Below are 18425 nucleotides of genomic sequence, written 5' to 3' on the forward strand. Positions count from 1 at the left end.
CAGATGACCGGTACAGGCCCTCTGGGCCTCTTGTATTTTAAATCTGTGACCATTTTGCATGTTTTTCTAATTAAAAGTATCACTACTTACTACGCTTACTTCATGTATACCAATATTACATATTTAGTATTAAAATAACAGTAATTTTATACACTGTACACTATCATAATTCATTTTCAAAATATCACCCCCCTATGACATGTATCTGTCATTTTGTTAGGATACCTCCGTCACTCAACCTGGTGTTCTGCAAGGAGGTCCACTACGGTTATCAGTAGTTTTATGTATCTACATATGGCAAAAGAATAAAAGAAATCAAAGTGGAGGCCAAATGTTGACCCCACCTTTTATGTAGCCGTAAAACCCACAAGCAGCATTGAAGCATGTGACAAAGACCAAAGCCTCACTCAACACTCCGTTCAAACCGTCACAGTGTTGGTAGTCCTGGTACGTACTGGTAACCCCGGGCCCTTTAACAACAGATCGAGGATCAACTGTGAGACTGCCGGGTAGTCTGAATATGTTATATATTTTACCACTATCAGATATTGATTCACGCAACGGTTGTATAACGGAGTTGATCAGCATCACATACAATTTGTTGATTTCCATTATTAAGCATCAATGACGAATAACAAAATGTTGGTTTGTTGAAGAGGGTTTAACGTCATAGCAACAGCTAAGGTCATTAAAGGACGTGCCTCGATTTCTAGTGTATTCGGGCACGTGTGTATGTGTGCCGCAGGCAGGGTATATTGGTGGATTTACCTCCTTGTGATAGCGCAGATCTGATAGTTTCCATTCCTGAATTCGAAGAGTGCAAGTGCTGTGAGCTTGGGCTTGGGCCCAATCTAATCGGTCCCTAATTCATGGCGGGCAGTTAAGGGACCGTAAGTGAGTGACTCGTAAGTGACCTTAAACCAGCATTATGAAGAGGATTTCTTACTGTCTGAGTGGCTACCCAGATACCAGAAGCATTTAGGAGGTCATTTCGTAAAACTGTGGCAGTCTGGAACCTGTGACGCCGTGCCTGTATGAGCAGAAATCGGTCTTGGCGCTGCGTTGTAGCCCTAGAACGACCTCCAGCATGACGTCTGGAAGGGTTTCCCTTAGTTTTAAAACGATTCCACATTCTTGCCACCACACTTTGAGACACTCCAAGGTCTGCTGACCTGACGTTGTGACATGCTAGCTTGCAGCATTACGATGCCCCTATTCATTTCACTATCATTTAACCGTTGTCTAGTCGTCTTTGTGCCATATTCATCAAACTGATCATGATTTCCTTAACAATAGCACAAATGACTAGTGAAGCGTATGCGCACAAAGGTGGACAACTCGTACACATTTTACATTTGTCCGATGAATGTGGCAGAGTACATACCTTACTAGTAGTGTAAACGACCTTATGATGTAAAAAGATCCCTAGAAAAACGATGTAAAAAGCACCTACTTAAAACGTCAGTTTGTCCATGCAGAAAGCGTATTAAAGGAAACATTTTCACTGCATTGTATGGTCATTTCATCCATTAATGATTTATCGGTGTTACTAAAGGTCAAACGACTGATAATCCAGGTCAAAAATGTTACTAAACACAACGAAAAGGGAAAGATGCATACAAAACCCTCTATAACGGCACACTGCTACATATAGCGTTTAAGGAAATGCTACATATAGCGTTTAAGGAAATGATAGTAAAACATATTTATGTACAAAAAAAGGTTAGTATATATGTTACATTATGGCGAAAGGTATTTTACGGGAGGAGTTTAAGCAAAGCTAAAATAGGGTTTTTGCATTCACCTAAAACCTTGGTTTGCTATTCAGATAGTCATATATAGCTAACCAAGGTTTTAGGTTAATACTTAAAAAAAAATTAAAAAAAATCCTCCCGTAAAATACCTTTCGCCATTATGTAACATATATACTTATCATATGCTAAATGCAGCATCTGCTACATATAGTGTTTAAGTAAATGATAGAAAAACATATTTATGTACAAAAAAGGTTGGTATCATAAAAGTAAAGCAAACTTAACAATGATTTATATGTAAATGTATAACTGGTTAATAAGATATACCATAATTACAAATGGAACGCTACTAAACACCACAAAATATGGATTATGTAAAGTTATTGTTACACAGCCAATAAGTGTTGCTATGTGATGTTTCGGTGACTAGTGGACTATCGGCCCTAAATGTTCGCGAAAAACCTTGAAGCTATCAGAATACATATATTATGGAACGGTTTACATAAAGTGTTTTTTTAGAATATAATTACGATTTCAGTGAAATTGCTAATGTACATTTGTAATGTTGAAAAGAGTTTTACATGCATCTTTTCTGCTTGCTATTTTCTACATATATGTTGAAACACTATACATATGGATTGCCACTCTTCCACCTTTAGTACATCGTCTACATTTACAAGAATGGCTCTACGATGCTGTAAAACGTTTATTTGGGCATTCTGCTTCTCTCGTGTTAACATTGTGACAATTTTCTCTATCAAATAGCAATGTGTGAAATAAATGTTCATCTTGTGTTATTTTCATATCTGAATGTAAGTGTAGAAATAGCCTGTAGAAATGATCTTATTATATCATCTGCAGTTGGAGCCATAGTGCATAAAAATAGTACTTAATGATGTTATGATATCTGAGTATACAAAAAAAATAGTACTTAATGATGTTATGATATCTGAGTATGCAAAAAAATAGTACCTTGTTAACCTATTTCAGAAAGAATAAAGATAATTATTTTTAGAGTGTGTGTTCTATTGTGCGTGATAAAGTGTGTATAAATGGTATTGAATGAAGTACAAAAAAAAACTTTGCTATAAAAACACTAGTATAGAGGGTAAATAATAGATTTATAATGTTACTCTCAGTGGTGTGACGTACATGCACGTTTTCACCACAAAATGGGTAGCGCATGCCTCAATTAGCGCTTGACCTCTTATATTCACTCAAGATCCTATTGGAATTCGCGACAAATCTAAGACATTTCAACCAGCATTTCATTGATCGTATCTTGATCTTGATGGATTTATGCAGCGTCACATACGAGATGCGAGTTTTTTTTAATATGAAGCTATTGCCGATTTCTTTATATTGTTTTTACAGAAGACTTTTTGCAAAACCAGTAAAACTAAGTTTATAACTCTGTAACTCTATAACCAATTCAAGCTCAGGGATGATGTGCACTAATATTTTACCGCGAACGAAATGAAATATTGTTTTGCAGATTAAAAATATGCATTAAAGAACTAGAACGACAATAATAAGAAAGTGTTTCAGTAAAAAATAGAATAAACAAAATCCAGAAAGAGAGAGAAAGAAAATAGAAAACCGATAAAAAAAATAGATTTCCTACCAAAGAGAGAACGAGGCGAACACGACGGAGATAAATAGCATGGTAACGAGCCACTACTCTTTAAACTGTATCCTTACCATCATGAAACAAACACGAACATGTTGCAACTACATTTCTTGCTTTATTTATTAAAATATCACATAAAAGTTTAGAAAAGACACAGGAGTATCCATCACTGACATAAAACAGGATAGCAGTAGTGACCTACAGACCTGTTAAAGTAGTTCGTCATACTAGCCGACCACTATTGTTAGCACTAAATGTTCCGCGTCTCCTCAAAATAACGTATATTTTGTTGACGGTTATATTTAAAACCACCTTTTCCAAACGATAATATATTCTTTCAAACGTAACAGTCAGATGTTATAAAAAAGGTAAAAATCTAAAATTAATAAGAAATAACATTTCAATAAGACACGAATATAAATCATACATATAATCCAGATGGCAACAGTAACATAACTGTAATCCATATCAAAGGACATATTTAGTCTCACTTCATTATCTCAAGTTTGAAATTACTTGTTTCTTATTTAGATCCGAACTCCTTTAAGAACATAACATACATCTTTCCTATACGAAATGGCTTCACACTCGTTCATACACCAATATGTACGCGTCAGATTCCTTAAGGGCAGTGTGACCGTCGTGTGGATACTTACGAACGTTTGTATCACTGATTGTGTACCAGATGTCCGATTGGGCCTTTTCTAGACTTGTCTCATTTTTTCCACATCTGTGTTGACCGTTGTGTTTTTTTTCACATTGTTTTTCTTCCCAGAAAGACAAAATGTTCTCAACATACTTTTCAGGATCTTGCCAATCATGTGTAAGGAACCGCTCCTTCAAATCCTCTTCATGTTGTACATGTACAGGGGTCCGCACACGAGATGTGTAGTGACCTCCCTTTATTGATCCTATGTGACATACCACACCATATAGACGGTACATTGTTGTCTGGTGGTCATCAAGTACCTGCAAACATGATATGATATTCCACATAACCGATGCGTGTAATTTTGGTGTAATATCGGACGATAGTTAGAAAACTACGGAAAGTCATCTTTCACAAATTTTCGAATCCCGAAATAATTGTTTCTTCGTTACATCCATATTATTATTATTTCAAATCTACCATAAAAATGTTATCGAATAATATTGGTGTCCGAGCTAATTAGGCCACTTGACCATGATATTGTAATTATTTGAATTAGGCTGTCCTTTTTATCGAGCATACATTTACGTGTTTTCTATTTTACCAACAATCCGATGTAAGTGGTACTGTCATAATCTGTCGACAATGACTATGTTGTACCAGATCAACAGGGATGTACTTGAATGCATTTCGGGATGTACTTGAATACATTTCGGTTTGTACACGGTCACGGATGACCGTACTCGAAAATGCTGATTCGTTCAAGACCAGTCACATACGACACTTGCAATCCGGACGTGGCTTTGGAAAAGCGTTGCAAGTGCATAGCTCAATTGGAAGTTATAACATGTTCGTACATAATTGTTTAGTATCATATATATATTAAGCAATGAACATACAAGGGTAAACAAACTTTAAACTATATAGGAATATTAAATATTTTATATTCTTACCTCAAATGCAGAAGAACAAAATGGTGCTACGTCGAGATATTCTGGGTAAGTCAAACGTTCGTCGATTTTTCTAAGTTGTCCATACTCGTTCTACAAAATAGGAGTGATACGATAATGACAGTTATCAAAAGGGTTCAAAATGTGTTTCATGATGTGTTACATTTATCAAACAAGTTAAAAATTAAGTTTGTGTGTGAACTTAGTTATGTGCAAGTTATTTGCATACAAAACAAAAAATCAACATCGCGTAATGAGCGAGCTATATCTACGAGATTCAATCAACAGATTTTGTCATTCGTGTCAAGAACCACATGCATGATGTATGACATTTGACCTCTCTATTACAGTCTTTCGCAGTATCCCGCCTTAGAAGAAGCGCACTTTCGCAATCACGCTATCCGTGATGTAAACACGTTGCAGTAGTCTCCCCTTGGTATATTGGTAAGACACTGGAAGATTGCACTACCAAGAGAATTCCTCGAGGCATATCGTCTCACAGGGAGCATTTTCCTTAGTTAAGGAAACAGGAAGAAGTCACAGGGACTTAGATCTGGTGAATAGGGCTCTGTCTTGCTTCAAAAACCCCTTTACACTATTGCGTTTCTGGGATGAAGCATGGTCCTGAATTAGCTGGATGCCATTCAACCCTTAGTTTGGACGATTTCTCAAGTAGAATCTTTCGACAGGCTTCAGTACTTTGTCTTTGTAAAGCTTGCACGGTATACGAACCATGGGCCCACTAGAACTGAAATAAAATGGCATACAAAACTTTCTTGTTGCTTTTAATTTATGTTGCAACCACTTGCTTTTCTTGATTTACCGACACATATTGCTTTTTAGTAATGTGCCTCTGGGGTTCGAAGTAATAGAAACAGGTCTCATCCCCTGAACGTAAACTCCGATAGCTTTCTTGAGTCGCAACTACCGTATTTTAAAATATATTTTAGAACATTTCAAACGTTTGGTCTTTTGTTCAGATGTCAGCTAATCTGGGATCCATTGGGCACAAAACTTCTTTTTATACCAACCACATGAGCTGTCTCAGAAACAGTATAATGACCATCATTCTTGATTATCGCTTTCAAAGTAGAAATGTTCTTCTTTGATGCTGAAAAAACTGGCTGCATGGCCGCATGTGCTCCTTGATGTCAACTTTACCATTCTTGAATATGCTCACCCATAGCAGTTCTGCAGAGGTGCCTTTTACGCTGCACAAATCTAGATCTGTATGTATTTCTTTTGTCGGTATTTTTTTAAAGCTTTGATATAAGAATACGTTTCAGATTTCGCCTTTCCCTTCATTAAAGCATTACAAGTAGCCTCTAGTCAAGAGTACATATTATTCATCAAGGAATAACTTATTCAGTTATTATTGCCCCTTCGTATGGGAGCTGTGTGGTGACAACATTTATTGAATGGCCCTCGTGAACGCGAGTAGCCTAGCTGAAATCGCCCTATTTCATTAGCTACAAATTAAACTCTCTATGTAATATGAGGTATACCTTTTTAGCCACCAAAATCCAAGAGTTTCGATATGAATGCATCCTCTCGAGGATGACAAGGTTTTTTTTATATGTACACGTAAACGGTTTGTGTTAGAATCGTCATACTATTTTTTATCACTGTAATTGTACAGATTGCGTTTTACAGATTAAGTAATAATTACCATTTTAAACCTGTTGAATTGAAGCACCAGTATGGGGGGTAACGAGATGAACATCCGCCTACTTCTGGTTACCGTGTTTGAATCTGTATGGTTGATAAACAGAATCCTTAAGGTGGAGCACATGTAAAATCAGTGCCTTTTTTTTTTATCTTAACAAGATCAATATGTTTTTTTCATGCGCAAGTTATTTTCACAGACTGGAGAGAAATCGTTAAATAAATGATATCCATTGAAATAATTAAAAACCGTACTTAATGAAGCATAAGTGCTATCAACAATGCCTTGAATTAAAAATAGTTTACTTCGAACTTTTTCGATGAAATATTTTATATTTCATTTTAAAATATTTCAATTTAAATGTCTTTCATACAACACGAACTGGGAAACAGGCAAAGTGATTTTAATGCCACCTACTTAATAATATTCAGATGCATATGTTTTGAAAAAAAAACATACAAACGTTTGAAAACAAATAAAATACGTGCTGTTTTAAGCATTCTTTGGTTTTTCACAGAATCCAAGATAAACTCAAGCATGTTACTCGGAATATTCTGAATTGTAAAGTAATGTACATGTCTTACCATTACATTTTTTTTATTAGGAAATCAGGGAACAGTGAAAAAAAAGATATGTTGAATGTCTATCTAGAATACATTAAAAGGTGATAACGTTACCTCTATTTCCAGTCTTCGCACAGGTTCTGCAAAAGTCTGTACCAGAACTTTTCTGAACCTCAGTAAATAGTTTTAGTCCATCCCTAAGTCCGTGTGACCCCAACTATTGTTTTCCAAAGTGCGGAGACAACGTACGTATTGATGATGTAGCAGGTCTGTCGCATGTTTTGACGCCGACCTGTGATCACTTAAAGATGTGTATTCTGTATCAGAACAGTTATTGTATGCATCGCTGTGATTGTCTTGGTATTGACGATCTGTGTCTCCTTTCTCGGCTTCCTGGCTATTTGAAGGTACGGAGGATTCTTTTACACTGCTGTTATTGGACAACAGCTGAAATTACATTCTTACTTTCATGTATACGGTAACAAAAGTTTAGATAAAGTGTTCAATCATACACTCTTGGTACCCAAAGATCTTTGATATATATTATAAGCAGTTGTATCAATCGAAAACATCCAGGTGTTAACGCTCTACGCTACTTTGAATGGATCTCATATTTTTACAGTAACAGGAAGGCTTGGATTACCCTCGAATACCATTTGGAAATAGGGACTTCAATACCATTTATGGTTACAGTTTAAAACATCAAATTAGATTAAAACATTATGTTGATTTAGCATCCGCTTAATCTAATCTTTGAGATTGATTTGTTACATGCCTTACTTTTTACTATGGTATCAGTATTTGGTTTTCATCGATATTGTGATTACTCACATTGGTCTTTGGTATGATCTGCACAGGGATAGAGGTAAATCTCTGGAATTTTGTCTCAATCTGTCAAAAGAATTAGATGATCATATTTTTTTACCTAAAATACGTGACAAAATCATAAATATCGCATTTGTAAATACTGAAAGTTTTTTTCTAACGTTTCGATTGTAGTAACTCGACCTAAATCTCTAACAATATATGTATATCTGTTTAATACGCTCCACGTTTTCTTCCCAGATCGAAAACCCATTATTATATACTATTGGTATTCTACACCTTTGTATATTTGTATTCTATAAAAAGATTATCACTTTCGTATCCTGATAGACTAAATGATCAGTATTTTCGATATGAAAGATAAAATACCTGTTGACGACCCAGCTGTACTCAATTTGTCATGAGTATTTTATTCCATCATTTTCCGATATAAAGTATCTTATTAACCATTTGTGATATTATATGAAATATTTATGCTTATGTTATAATTAGTACTGTTCCTGCTTTTAAACATGCATGTGCTATCATCAAACTGTTTTCTGATTATTTTGTAAGTTTCTATGTACAATGTTTATAGTTTTTGATGCATAATCCTACTTTTTCTACTAGCATGCTTTTTACCTTGTTATTACTCTGTCTTTTACTTATGTATGTCGTAAAAATAGCTCCACAGAGCTAATGTTTCAATGTTATGCTATATACGTCAGTAAATAAAGCTTCCTGTATCTTGTATCTTTTAGTGACGTTCAAGATCAAACTGGTACGATTCGTCAACTTACATGATTGCACGATTCGTACGTGAAGGCGGTGAAGAACGCGCCACTGAACAGTCGGGATACCGGGGACTTATTCATCAATTGCTCTGTTTGTGTAAAAAGTACAGAAATTACCGCACTGACGTACATGTGTCTGTACAAACAATTTAAAACAGTTCAATGATTTTCAAATTTACTGACTGCAGGTTTAGACAAATTACGGAAACTGTCAGTATTGGATATTGATTCATTCTCGTTCTACTCTTAGCATGATTCGTGTTTATCTTTGACAACAAACAACGTCTACACATTAGCACTAGTAATTAACACTGTATAATCAGTCTTCCATCTCTTACCAATTTGAATTTGCCTTTAATAGATTAAACAAGTTTCCACCAAGTCATGTTTTAAGAATGTTTGTATTTCATGGCTAAACGTTTAAATGGTTGGACACACTGTGCATGCAATATGCTTCCCCTCAACTGAACTAGTAAGCTTATTATGTTGCCTAATTGGTTATAGAAATGGTATTGGAAAGGAATTATTTAAGCAAATTCAAACCCTCCATTTGAAAAAAAGACATTTTCGAACCTGGAAACAAATTTCTGATGAAAATATTAATAATTATTTTGCCTTAATGGAACGGTTTACAATACACACATAAAGGCAATGTAAAACAAAATGATTCTGACATTGACGGAAATTGGCCAACCAATTTTAGCATAGATCGGATCATTTCATTTTAAGTTATAAACACTGAAACAGCAGTACAAACCGGAAAGACATTGTGACAATCTAAAACGTTTACTTCGGTAGTAGATAACAAGCAATATTCACATAATTATACTGCCTTGAGTATACACAAACAAATCAGTACTTCTCCAAAAGTCAAAAACCAAATTTTGCCATGTGATGAATACTAATAGAGATATTAGATAGGTTAAGCAACAAACAACTAATACAACACATCGTCAATCGTTATTAGGATGGTGAGTACCGTATACGTATGTACTAATTATACGTGAACTAATTGAAAAGCCGTAAATGTACCTGTTTGATTGTCACAATTGCACCGTTCCTGAAATATCAATAAACTTATTAATTATATTTGAAATTATTTCCAAATAACAACACAACTATTGTATGTGATTATAATACAAATTAAACATGAAGAGCATTTCCTTGAAATGTTTGCCATAATTTGTAAATCATAATACGATACCTGTTAAAGCAGGTTTCTTCATCGTCAGTAGTATTTAATTCACATACTTTATCATATACAGTGAATATTTCGCTATTTTGATGTCGTAATCAAGGTAATCAAATTAATCTACCAACCTCAATTAAATCTTCCAATCCAGCTATAATGGTATTGAATAATTCATAGCTGTCCTGCTGGTTGTGACCCTCAATCCGATCATTTCTAATGTATAAAAGAGTTTGAAGAAAACGTATGTATACTATTACTTTGAACACACACAAACAACGACGAAATCCGAGAGAACAACAAAAAATGGGATATGAGGAGACACTAAATAAAAAAGAAAGATACCGTAAACAAGACACTGGAGGAAAACACGTGTTGTCCGAAATGATCAGAAGATTCCGATAGCACAATATGGTTGGTGTATGGCCACATGGTACTCTTTGGAAAACCGTCGTTTATCAATCTTATATGTTTCTTTTAGAGATATCGCGGACATATACCAACAATTTAACGCTAGTTGCATACTATAGATTGGTTCAATTAGATCTACATACTACATCATCATAATCCGCTTTTATTGGTTCGTTTGCATGTGAAACTAAGAACTGTAAAACCATGTAAATGATTATATCACGTCAGTAACGAAAAAAACGTAGCTGATTCAAATAACGTACAGTTGGCGAACATCATCAAGGATGGCATTGGGCAATGACTTCCTCACTGTTTTGCCAGCCCGCACACTGTCCACCAGTTTCAGCAAAGATTTGTCTATCCTTGGTGAGGTCTGTAAAATACAAGAAAAGATTAAAAAGAACAAAATGAAGGGTGGCGGAAGTGGAGAGAGGCAGAAGGAGGAGGATGGAGGAGGTTATGTTAAACAAGTTTTCCGTTGGAATATGCTATAGGAAGAGTGTCAATGTGCCCATCAAAATCCTGTGAACAATTCTAACTCTATATGGTTACTTTTCTATGAAATCTTACCACACTTCTTTCATCAGTCGCTGAGTCTTTATCAAGTCCCTGTGGATTTGGAAGGTCTATCACCTCGGTGGCTTTTCGCAATTGCTCTTTAAAGTTTGGTGTCCAGCAAAGTACCTTATAAACAAGACATGAACGATCAATTAACCAGAAGCACGTAAAGCGGTGATTTGGCATTAGTTTGTAGCCTCATTGAATACTACGACTTGTCAGACTAAAATCCGTAGTTAATATATTCATCATTGGACCGATTTATAAACATATACTTGTATGATAAGTCTGGTTTTATCTTCTAAACTTTGTTTTCTTTAGAATAAGAAAATATCGATCAGAGGCACTTTTCGAAATTCTACAAGAATGAATAAACAAAAGCATCAGAAAAACCTTACCTGTAGAACTGCATTCATGTAGCAGGTGTTTCCGATATTAGGTATACCCTACAAATAATAAATAAAGTATTGTTTAAACCCTAGTCCGGCAATGCAAGTACACTCAAACACGTTTCAGTATTCTAACATAAATTTCAAACTTGAAATATATGGAGCTTTGATACATGAAGTTCACGAACAAAACAAATACATTATATGTATCTTATTATTTTTCTATTCTCCATCGAATCAGAATTTGGTTTACCGCAAACGTAATAATAATTAATTTAATTATTCTGAATTCAAATAAATGGCAGATCCATAGCGAATCAGATATTGCGCTTTGTGTATGTATGATGGCATGCTTAAATTCAAATAGTACTATCTGTAGTTTTTGTAAGGTGTAAAATGAATACGTACCGATACCTGTCGCTGCTCCGGAGACATGCAACAGCAAAACTGCAAGTAAAACAGACAATATATGTAAGCTTAAGCTAGCACAGAGAGAAAGTAACAGAAAGAAGAAGAAGAAGAAAAAGTGGACATAACAAATCCAACAAAACTGAAGTAGAAACTAAAGGTTTCTCAGGGGTAAGCGATTTGTGTCTACTTGTGGCACCGTTTGTGGCGTCTTCCGTTCACAACAGGAAAGCACGTGTATACTGAACGCTCAGATCGTAATATCCTCTGTTATATTCTTTTAACGGCTATGTAATCTTAGCTTTTGCGAGGACGATAAACCCCTATGTTACCATAGCGGTTCTGAGGACGATTCACCCCGATGTTATCTTAGCTGTTGTGAGGACGATACGACCCGATGTTACCATAGCTGTTGTGAGGACGATACACCCCGATGTTATCATAGCTCACCCCGATGTTATCATAGCTCACCCCGATGTTACCATAGCTGTTGTGAGGACGATAAACCCGATGTTACCATAGCTGTTGTGAGGACGATAAACCTAGATGTTACTCAAACTGTTGTGAGGACGATACAACCCGGTGTTATCATAGCTCACCCCGATGTTATCATAGCTCACCCCGATGTTACCATAGCTGTTGTGAGGAGGATAAAGCCGATGTTACTATAGCTGTTGTGAGGAGGATAAACCCGATGTTACCATAGCTGTTGTGAGGAGGATAAACCCGATGTTACCATAGCTATTGTGAGGACGATAAACCCAGATGTTACCCAAACTGTTGAGAGGACGATGAACCCAGATGTTACAAAGCTGTTGTGAGGACGATAAACCCAGATGTTACCATAGCTGTTGTGAGGAGGATAAACCCGATGTTAGCAAAGCTGTTGTGAGGACAATAAACCCCGATGTTAACTTACTTTCATCATCGAAATTCAAGGGATCCGCTCTCAATACACTCGTGTGCTGTACAGAGAACACGTCTACTGAATGTCAAACCCTTGGATTTCAATGACACTTTACTTTTTGCGAGGAAGTTAAAACCCGAGCGATAAAACGAAACAAACGAATTATATATAGGTGCCGACGCGTTGGAAATCACTAAATAAAGTAACATATTTACATATCTCCCTTCTTCAGCTTAGAAAACACTGACTGCGTACAAATTAGCGTATACGCAATGAAAGAAGGGCCTGGCGGATTGATACCTTTTCAAATATGGAGCCGTTCAAGCTTCAACGCGATTACTGTTCAATGACACCCATTGTCCATAGATAAAATGTTACATTATATTTTGTTAAGTATATCATTGATACACTTTGTATTCTATGTTAAAACTAATTGGATATATGTTTTCGTATTATTGGTCTAAAGGTGAATATCGCTTTATTTTCATTTCATTGCTTAAGGATTACCTTGAATATATTTTTTATATTATGGAGATATAACACAAAAAAACGGAGAGTACTCTAAATAAACCGCGAAGCGGTTTATGACGAGAGTACGTTTTTTTTGTGTTATAGCTCCATAACATAAAAAATATATTCAGGTCAATCCTTTTAATTTAATCTACTATACACAATCCCTGTGGAAATCCACTTTTATTGATGGACTATTTTCTCTTAGATCGTATTACGCTGCTGTATCAGCCAAATCAAAAGCGACGTTACAAACGGCGACGTCATTTTTTACATTATGGGCTGATAACATACATTTTTAAGCCAATGAACATGTTTGTTACAAGAAAGATTAAATTACATGTGTGTATCTATAAATTGAAGATTAGTTCTACAACCTACAGCAGCTAATTGAGGAAATCCAAATATTGTTTTTATCTCGTTATACCGATAAATCTTAAACAAACACTAAAACGGAACTAAATATGTTAAACCTACTTAATAGTTAAATACACGTACTTTTCGTAGAAAGTCCCAGATCAAGCGCCAAATCGTTCTTATTATCCGAAACACGTTTATCCATACACGTTTTGCTTGTCTTTTGTGTGAACTCTACAATAAACAGTAAGTGTAGTTTAACAGCGTCAAGTAACGAATGCACCACAATGAATGGTCGAGGTATCGTATGAGGCTTTGCCGTTTGATTGTTATTCCAGGGGTTACGATCACTTACGTTCTGTGTTCTGTAACCGCTTGAGTCTCAAGGATGGTCAAATGACTAGAGATTCACGTTTGGAGTAGAGACTGTTGCAAACATTATAATTATCTTTTTTTCAAAATGAGGATTACAATACATTTCATATTAATAAAGAAAAAATAACACAACAGCAAAATTAAAACAATCGATAATTACATACATGTCACAAAAATGTATATATGTTATTAGACCTATGGTAAGGTACATTGTACAATAAATATTCTCCCCAACGGTTACATTAGCATGTGAATTAGCGATTTCTGCTAGAAATAAGCTTTTATATTTCAGAACATTTGATAAAGAAAATACAATAGGCGGACTGAGAGAGTGGGATAGGGTTAATTGGTCTGGACCCCTAGGGACTCCCCATCTTGTTTGTTTTCTGATAACGAGTAGTTTTGGGACATGCATTGTGCACGCTTTCATGGACATTTAAACTGTTGTTGTTTTTTTTATCTGAGAGGGTCAACATAACTTTGTAGTACTATAACCTCAGAAACAAACATGTCGACCTCAGAATAGGAATATGTAGATAATTACCGACATCACGTGATTATTACATTATCTCGGTAACCAAGGAAAAATTACATCATATCAGATTAAACTCTTGTCGAGTAAATGGAAAACGAAAGTAGTCAATGTTTTCCTCCTTAATCATACACTGACTGTAATTCAGAGTTCAGTTAATGTTTGAATAATTCTGAAAAAGTGTACCGTACGAAATTATACCAAAACTCAGACCTGTTAGGTAATAATGTATGCGCGATCAGTTTATGGAAGTTTCCATATAAGATATCTGATTAGTATCACTACATTGTAAATGTATTAATCTTTCATTATCAGAATACTCCAATCAGGAAACAGACGGAAATCTGATACGTTGTACGTATACTATGTGAGATCCGAAATGGACGTTTCCATATGTGAATTAAATAGCAGAAATCAGTATGTTTAAACGGAATTGTCCACTCAGTATAATTGAACAGTGGAACAACTTCTCGAACGTGTGGATTGAAGTGAAGTTATCTCCCTTCCATTGCACACTAAATGTATGGATTTGTTTACTGTCATGCTAGTTATTTTAATTGTATGTCCTGCGCCTGAAATAAATTTAAATTGCGATATTATGCAGCATCTTTTAAATCATCTTTTAAATCATCGCTCTTAAAAGTTTATTACCTATGGCCTGAACTTTATTTAAACAGACAGCACTTTCCTTTTAACCCACACTTTTGACCGTAGCTGTTAATAGGACGTAAAACACAAACACATTTACCCACACTATATAATTATATATACTGTCAATTTTCACACTTTGCTTTATCAGCATGTATGTATATCCCTCTGACAAAATGTTCTAATTTTTTATTAGAAATATTTGTGTGACATACTGGTATTCAGTATTTATCTCCAGCCTCTATAGACTATTTGTCTGTGACTACCGATGTGCTACTTTGTCATTGTACCATGTGTGTATATTGTTATACTTTGTCATTGTACCATGTGTGTATATTGTTATACTTTGTCTTTGTACCATGTGTGTATATTGTTATACTTTGTCTTTGTACCATGTGTGTATATTGTTATACTTTGTCTTTGTACCATGTGTGTATATTGTTATACTTTGTCTTTGTACCATGTGTGTATATTGTTATACTTTGTCTTTGTACCATGTGTGTATATTGTTATACTTTGTCTTTGTACCATGTGTGTATATTGTTATACTTTGTCTTTGTACCATGTGTGTATATTGTTATACTTTGTCTTTGTACCATGTGTGTATATTGTTATACTTTGTCTTTGTACCATGTGTGTATATTGTTATACTTTGTCTTTGTACCATGTGTGTATATTGTTATACTTTGTCTTTGTACCATGTGTGTATATTGTTATACTTTGTCTTTGTACCATGTGTGTATATTGTTATACTTTGTCTTTGTACCATGTGTGTATATTGTTATACTTTGTCTTTGTACCATGTGTGTATATTGTTATACTTTGTCTTTGTACCATGTGTGTATATTGTTATACTTTGTCTTTGTACCATGTGTGTATATTGTTATACTTTGTCTTTGTACCATGTGTGTATATTGTTATACTTTGTCTTTGTACCATGTGTGTATATTGTTATACTTTGTCTTTGTACCATGTGTGTATATTGTTATACTTTGTCTTTGTACCATGTGTGTATATTGTTATACTTTGTCTTTGTACCATGTGTGTATATTGTTATACTTTGTCTTTGTACCATGTGTGTATATTGTTATACTTTGTCTTTGTACCATGTGTGTATATTGTTATACTTTGTCTTTGTACCATGTGTGTATATTGTTATACTTTGTCTTTGTACCATGTGTGTATATTGTTATACTTTGTCTTTGTACCATGTGTGTATATTGTTATACTTTGTCTTTGTACCATGTGTGTATATTGTTATACTTTGTCTTTGTACCATGTGTGTATATTGTTATACTTTGTCTTTGTACCATGTGTGTATATTGTTATACTTTGTCTTTGTACCATGTGTGTATATTGTTATACTTTGTCTTTGTACCATGTGTGTATATTGTTATACTTTGTCTTTGTACCATGTGTGTATATTGTTATACTTTGTCTTTGTACCATGTGTGTATATTGTTATACTTTGTCTTTGTACCATGTGTGTATATTGTTATACTTTGTCTTTGTACCATGTGTGTATATTGTTATACTTTGTCTTTGTACCATGTGTGTATATTGTTATACTTTGTCTTTGTACCATGTGTGTATATTGTTATACTTTGTCTTTGTACCATGTGTGTATATTGTTATACTTTGTCTTTGTACCATGTGTGTATATTGTTATACTTTGTCTTTGTACCATGTGTGTATATTGTTATACTTTGTCTTTGTACCATGTGTGTATATTGTTATACTTTGTCTTTGTACCATGTGTGTATATTGTTATACTTTGTCTTTGTACCATGTGTGTATATTGTTATACTTTGTCTTTGTACCATGTGTGTATATTGTTATACTTTGTCTTTGTACCATGTGTGTATATTGTTATACTTTGTCTTTGTACCATGTGTGTATATTGTTATACTTTGTCTTTGTACCATGTGTGTATATTGTTATACTTTGTCTTTGTACCATGTGTGTATATTGTTATACTTTGTCATTGTACCATGTGTGTATATTGTTATACTTTGTCATTGTACCATGTGTGTATATTGTTATACTTTGTCTTTGTACCATGTGTGTATATTGTTATACTTTGTCTTTGTACCATGTGTGTATATTGTTATACTTTGTCATTGTACCATGTGTGTATATTGTTATACTTTGTCATTGTACCATGTGTGTATATTGTTATACTTTGTCATTGTACCATGTGTGTATATTGCTATACTTTGTCTCCTGTTACACATATTAGTCACTTCTTAACTTGCCATTTTGAAATTAATTACCTGCATGTTGTTGATTGATGTTTGTAATAGTATCTCATGTTTGTCGCAATAGTAGCAGTACATTGCTAATGCATACAATTTCAAATGTGCAGCGTTAAATAAAAATTCGTGTATCTTGTATCTTGAAAATGCACACTAGGTAATTCATACCTATCTCAAATATAAAGTCAATAATGACATTACAGTGTCAAGTTCTAAAATCATATTGACACATTTGAAAAGTATACAGACACTTAACATAACAGCGTATAACAACATAGATGTATTTGACGTTTTTTTGTGTATATATGGTACATATTTATGTTGTATTTGGAACTTATGAGCCGCAAGGCCTCAGGAATAAAGAACAAAGATATGGCGACAGGAATTATGACCATGGAAACCATCCGTCTTATAATAAGCGCTCCCGTTCAAATTTTAAGCGAAAACAAACGCCACATATGTAGCCGTGAAATTAGATATATAAATGAAATAAAACAGAGAGAAGTGAAGTACAATAAAAAATATTTTGACTGAAGTTTCATGAATGACATTTCAATATTACCTGTAGTAAACACTTCCTTAAACAGGCTAGAAAGATCAGGATCAGGATGTACACGCCAAAAACGATCCCCAAAATTATCCAATTATTCTGGGGGGATATCCCTTGCTCATGTGCTTGATGATGAACATCGAAAGAGGCAGGGGACGTGTTGTCGGGGTATTGCTGGGCACAATATGTCAAGGGAATCTGCAGATCCGTTATGTTTACATGTACCCCTGTGGAAGTGAATTCTGACGGCATATCGGGACTGGCTACATGCCCTAGTGGGAATCCACCACATAGGATACATCCATAACACACAATGGCAAACTCAAATATGATAGTAAAAGTTACAGCCATGTCCTTTGTCAAATCATGTCTGGTATTCTATAAAATGACCTATGTTCTGCGAATATCACAAACGTCCTCTGATTAAGATAGGCCAAAACGAAACTGAGTTAAACCTTATAGTGCCGACTCATAAGGATATTGCAAGGGAAACCGAAAGTAGGTTGTACGATGCAATGACGTGGCT

General features: G+C 34.8%; 1 protein-coding gene across 3 annotated transcripts; it reads right to left on the reverse strand.

The window, feature by feature from the left end:
* Window positions 1-3482: 3482 nt before the first annotated feature.
* On the reverse strand, window positions 3483-18369 carry LOC110462695 (ubiquitin carboxyl-terminal hydrolase 16-like). 3 transcript variants are annotated; one of them, XM_021516794.1, is made up of 14 exons: window positions 17912-18369; window positions 13681-13773; window positions 11766-11804; window positions 11367-11414; window positions 10981-11094; window positions 10674-10783; window positions 10131-10215; window positions 9843-9870; window positions 8817-8899; window positions 8044-8103; window positions 7327-7659; window positions 6653-6735; window positions 4987-5076; window positions 3483-4353 (listed from the first exon to the last, which is right to left on the reverse strand). In XM_021516794.1, the coding sequence occupies exons 1-11, from the start codon at window positions 18248-18250 to the stop codon at window positions 7399-7401; spliced, it is 1260 nt and encodes a 419-aa protein (XP_021372469.1). In that variant the 5' UTR covers window positions 18251-18369; the 3' UTR covers window positions 3483-4353; window positions 4987-5076; window positions 6653-6735; window positions 7327-7398. The 3 variants fall into 3 exon arrangements, with proteins under 3 accessions (XP_021372469.1, XP_021372470.1, XP_021372471.1); XM_021516795.1 differs by lacking the exon at window positions 13681-13773; XM_021516796.1 differs by lacking the exons at window positions 3483-4353; window positions 4987-5076; window positions 6653-6735 and having other exon boundaries at window positions 7529-7642.
* Between the last annotated feature and the right edge of the window lie 56 nt (window positions 18370-18425).

This window comes from Mizuhopecten yessoensis, unplaced genomic scaffold (genome assembly GCF_002113885.1).
Source record: "Mizuhopecten yessoensis strain PY_sf001 unplaced genomic scaffold, ASM211388v2 scaffold10821, whole genome shotgun sequence".
NCBI lineage: Eukaryota > Metazoa > Mollusca > Bivalvia > Pectinida > Pectinidae > Mizuhopecten > Mizuhopecten yessoensis.

Coding starts and splice junctions, on each gene's coding strand:
- LOC110462695 (XM_021516794.1), bottom strand. CDS start 18,250: ATGGCTGTAACTTTTACTATCATATTTGAGTTTGCCATTGTGTGTTAT. Junction 11,805..13,680: donor TCTGGGACTTTCTACGAAAA/GTACGTGTATTT, acceptor TTTTACTTGCAG/TTTTGCTGTTGCATGTCTCC. Junction 9,871..10,130: donor GATTGGAAGATTTAATTGAG/GTTGGTAGATTA, acceptor TTGATATTTCAG/GAACGGTGCAATTGTGACAA.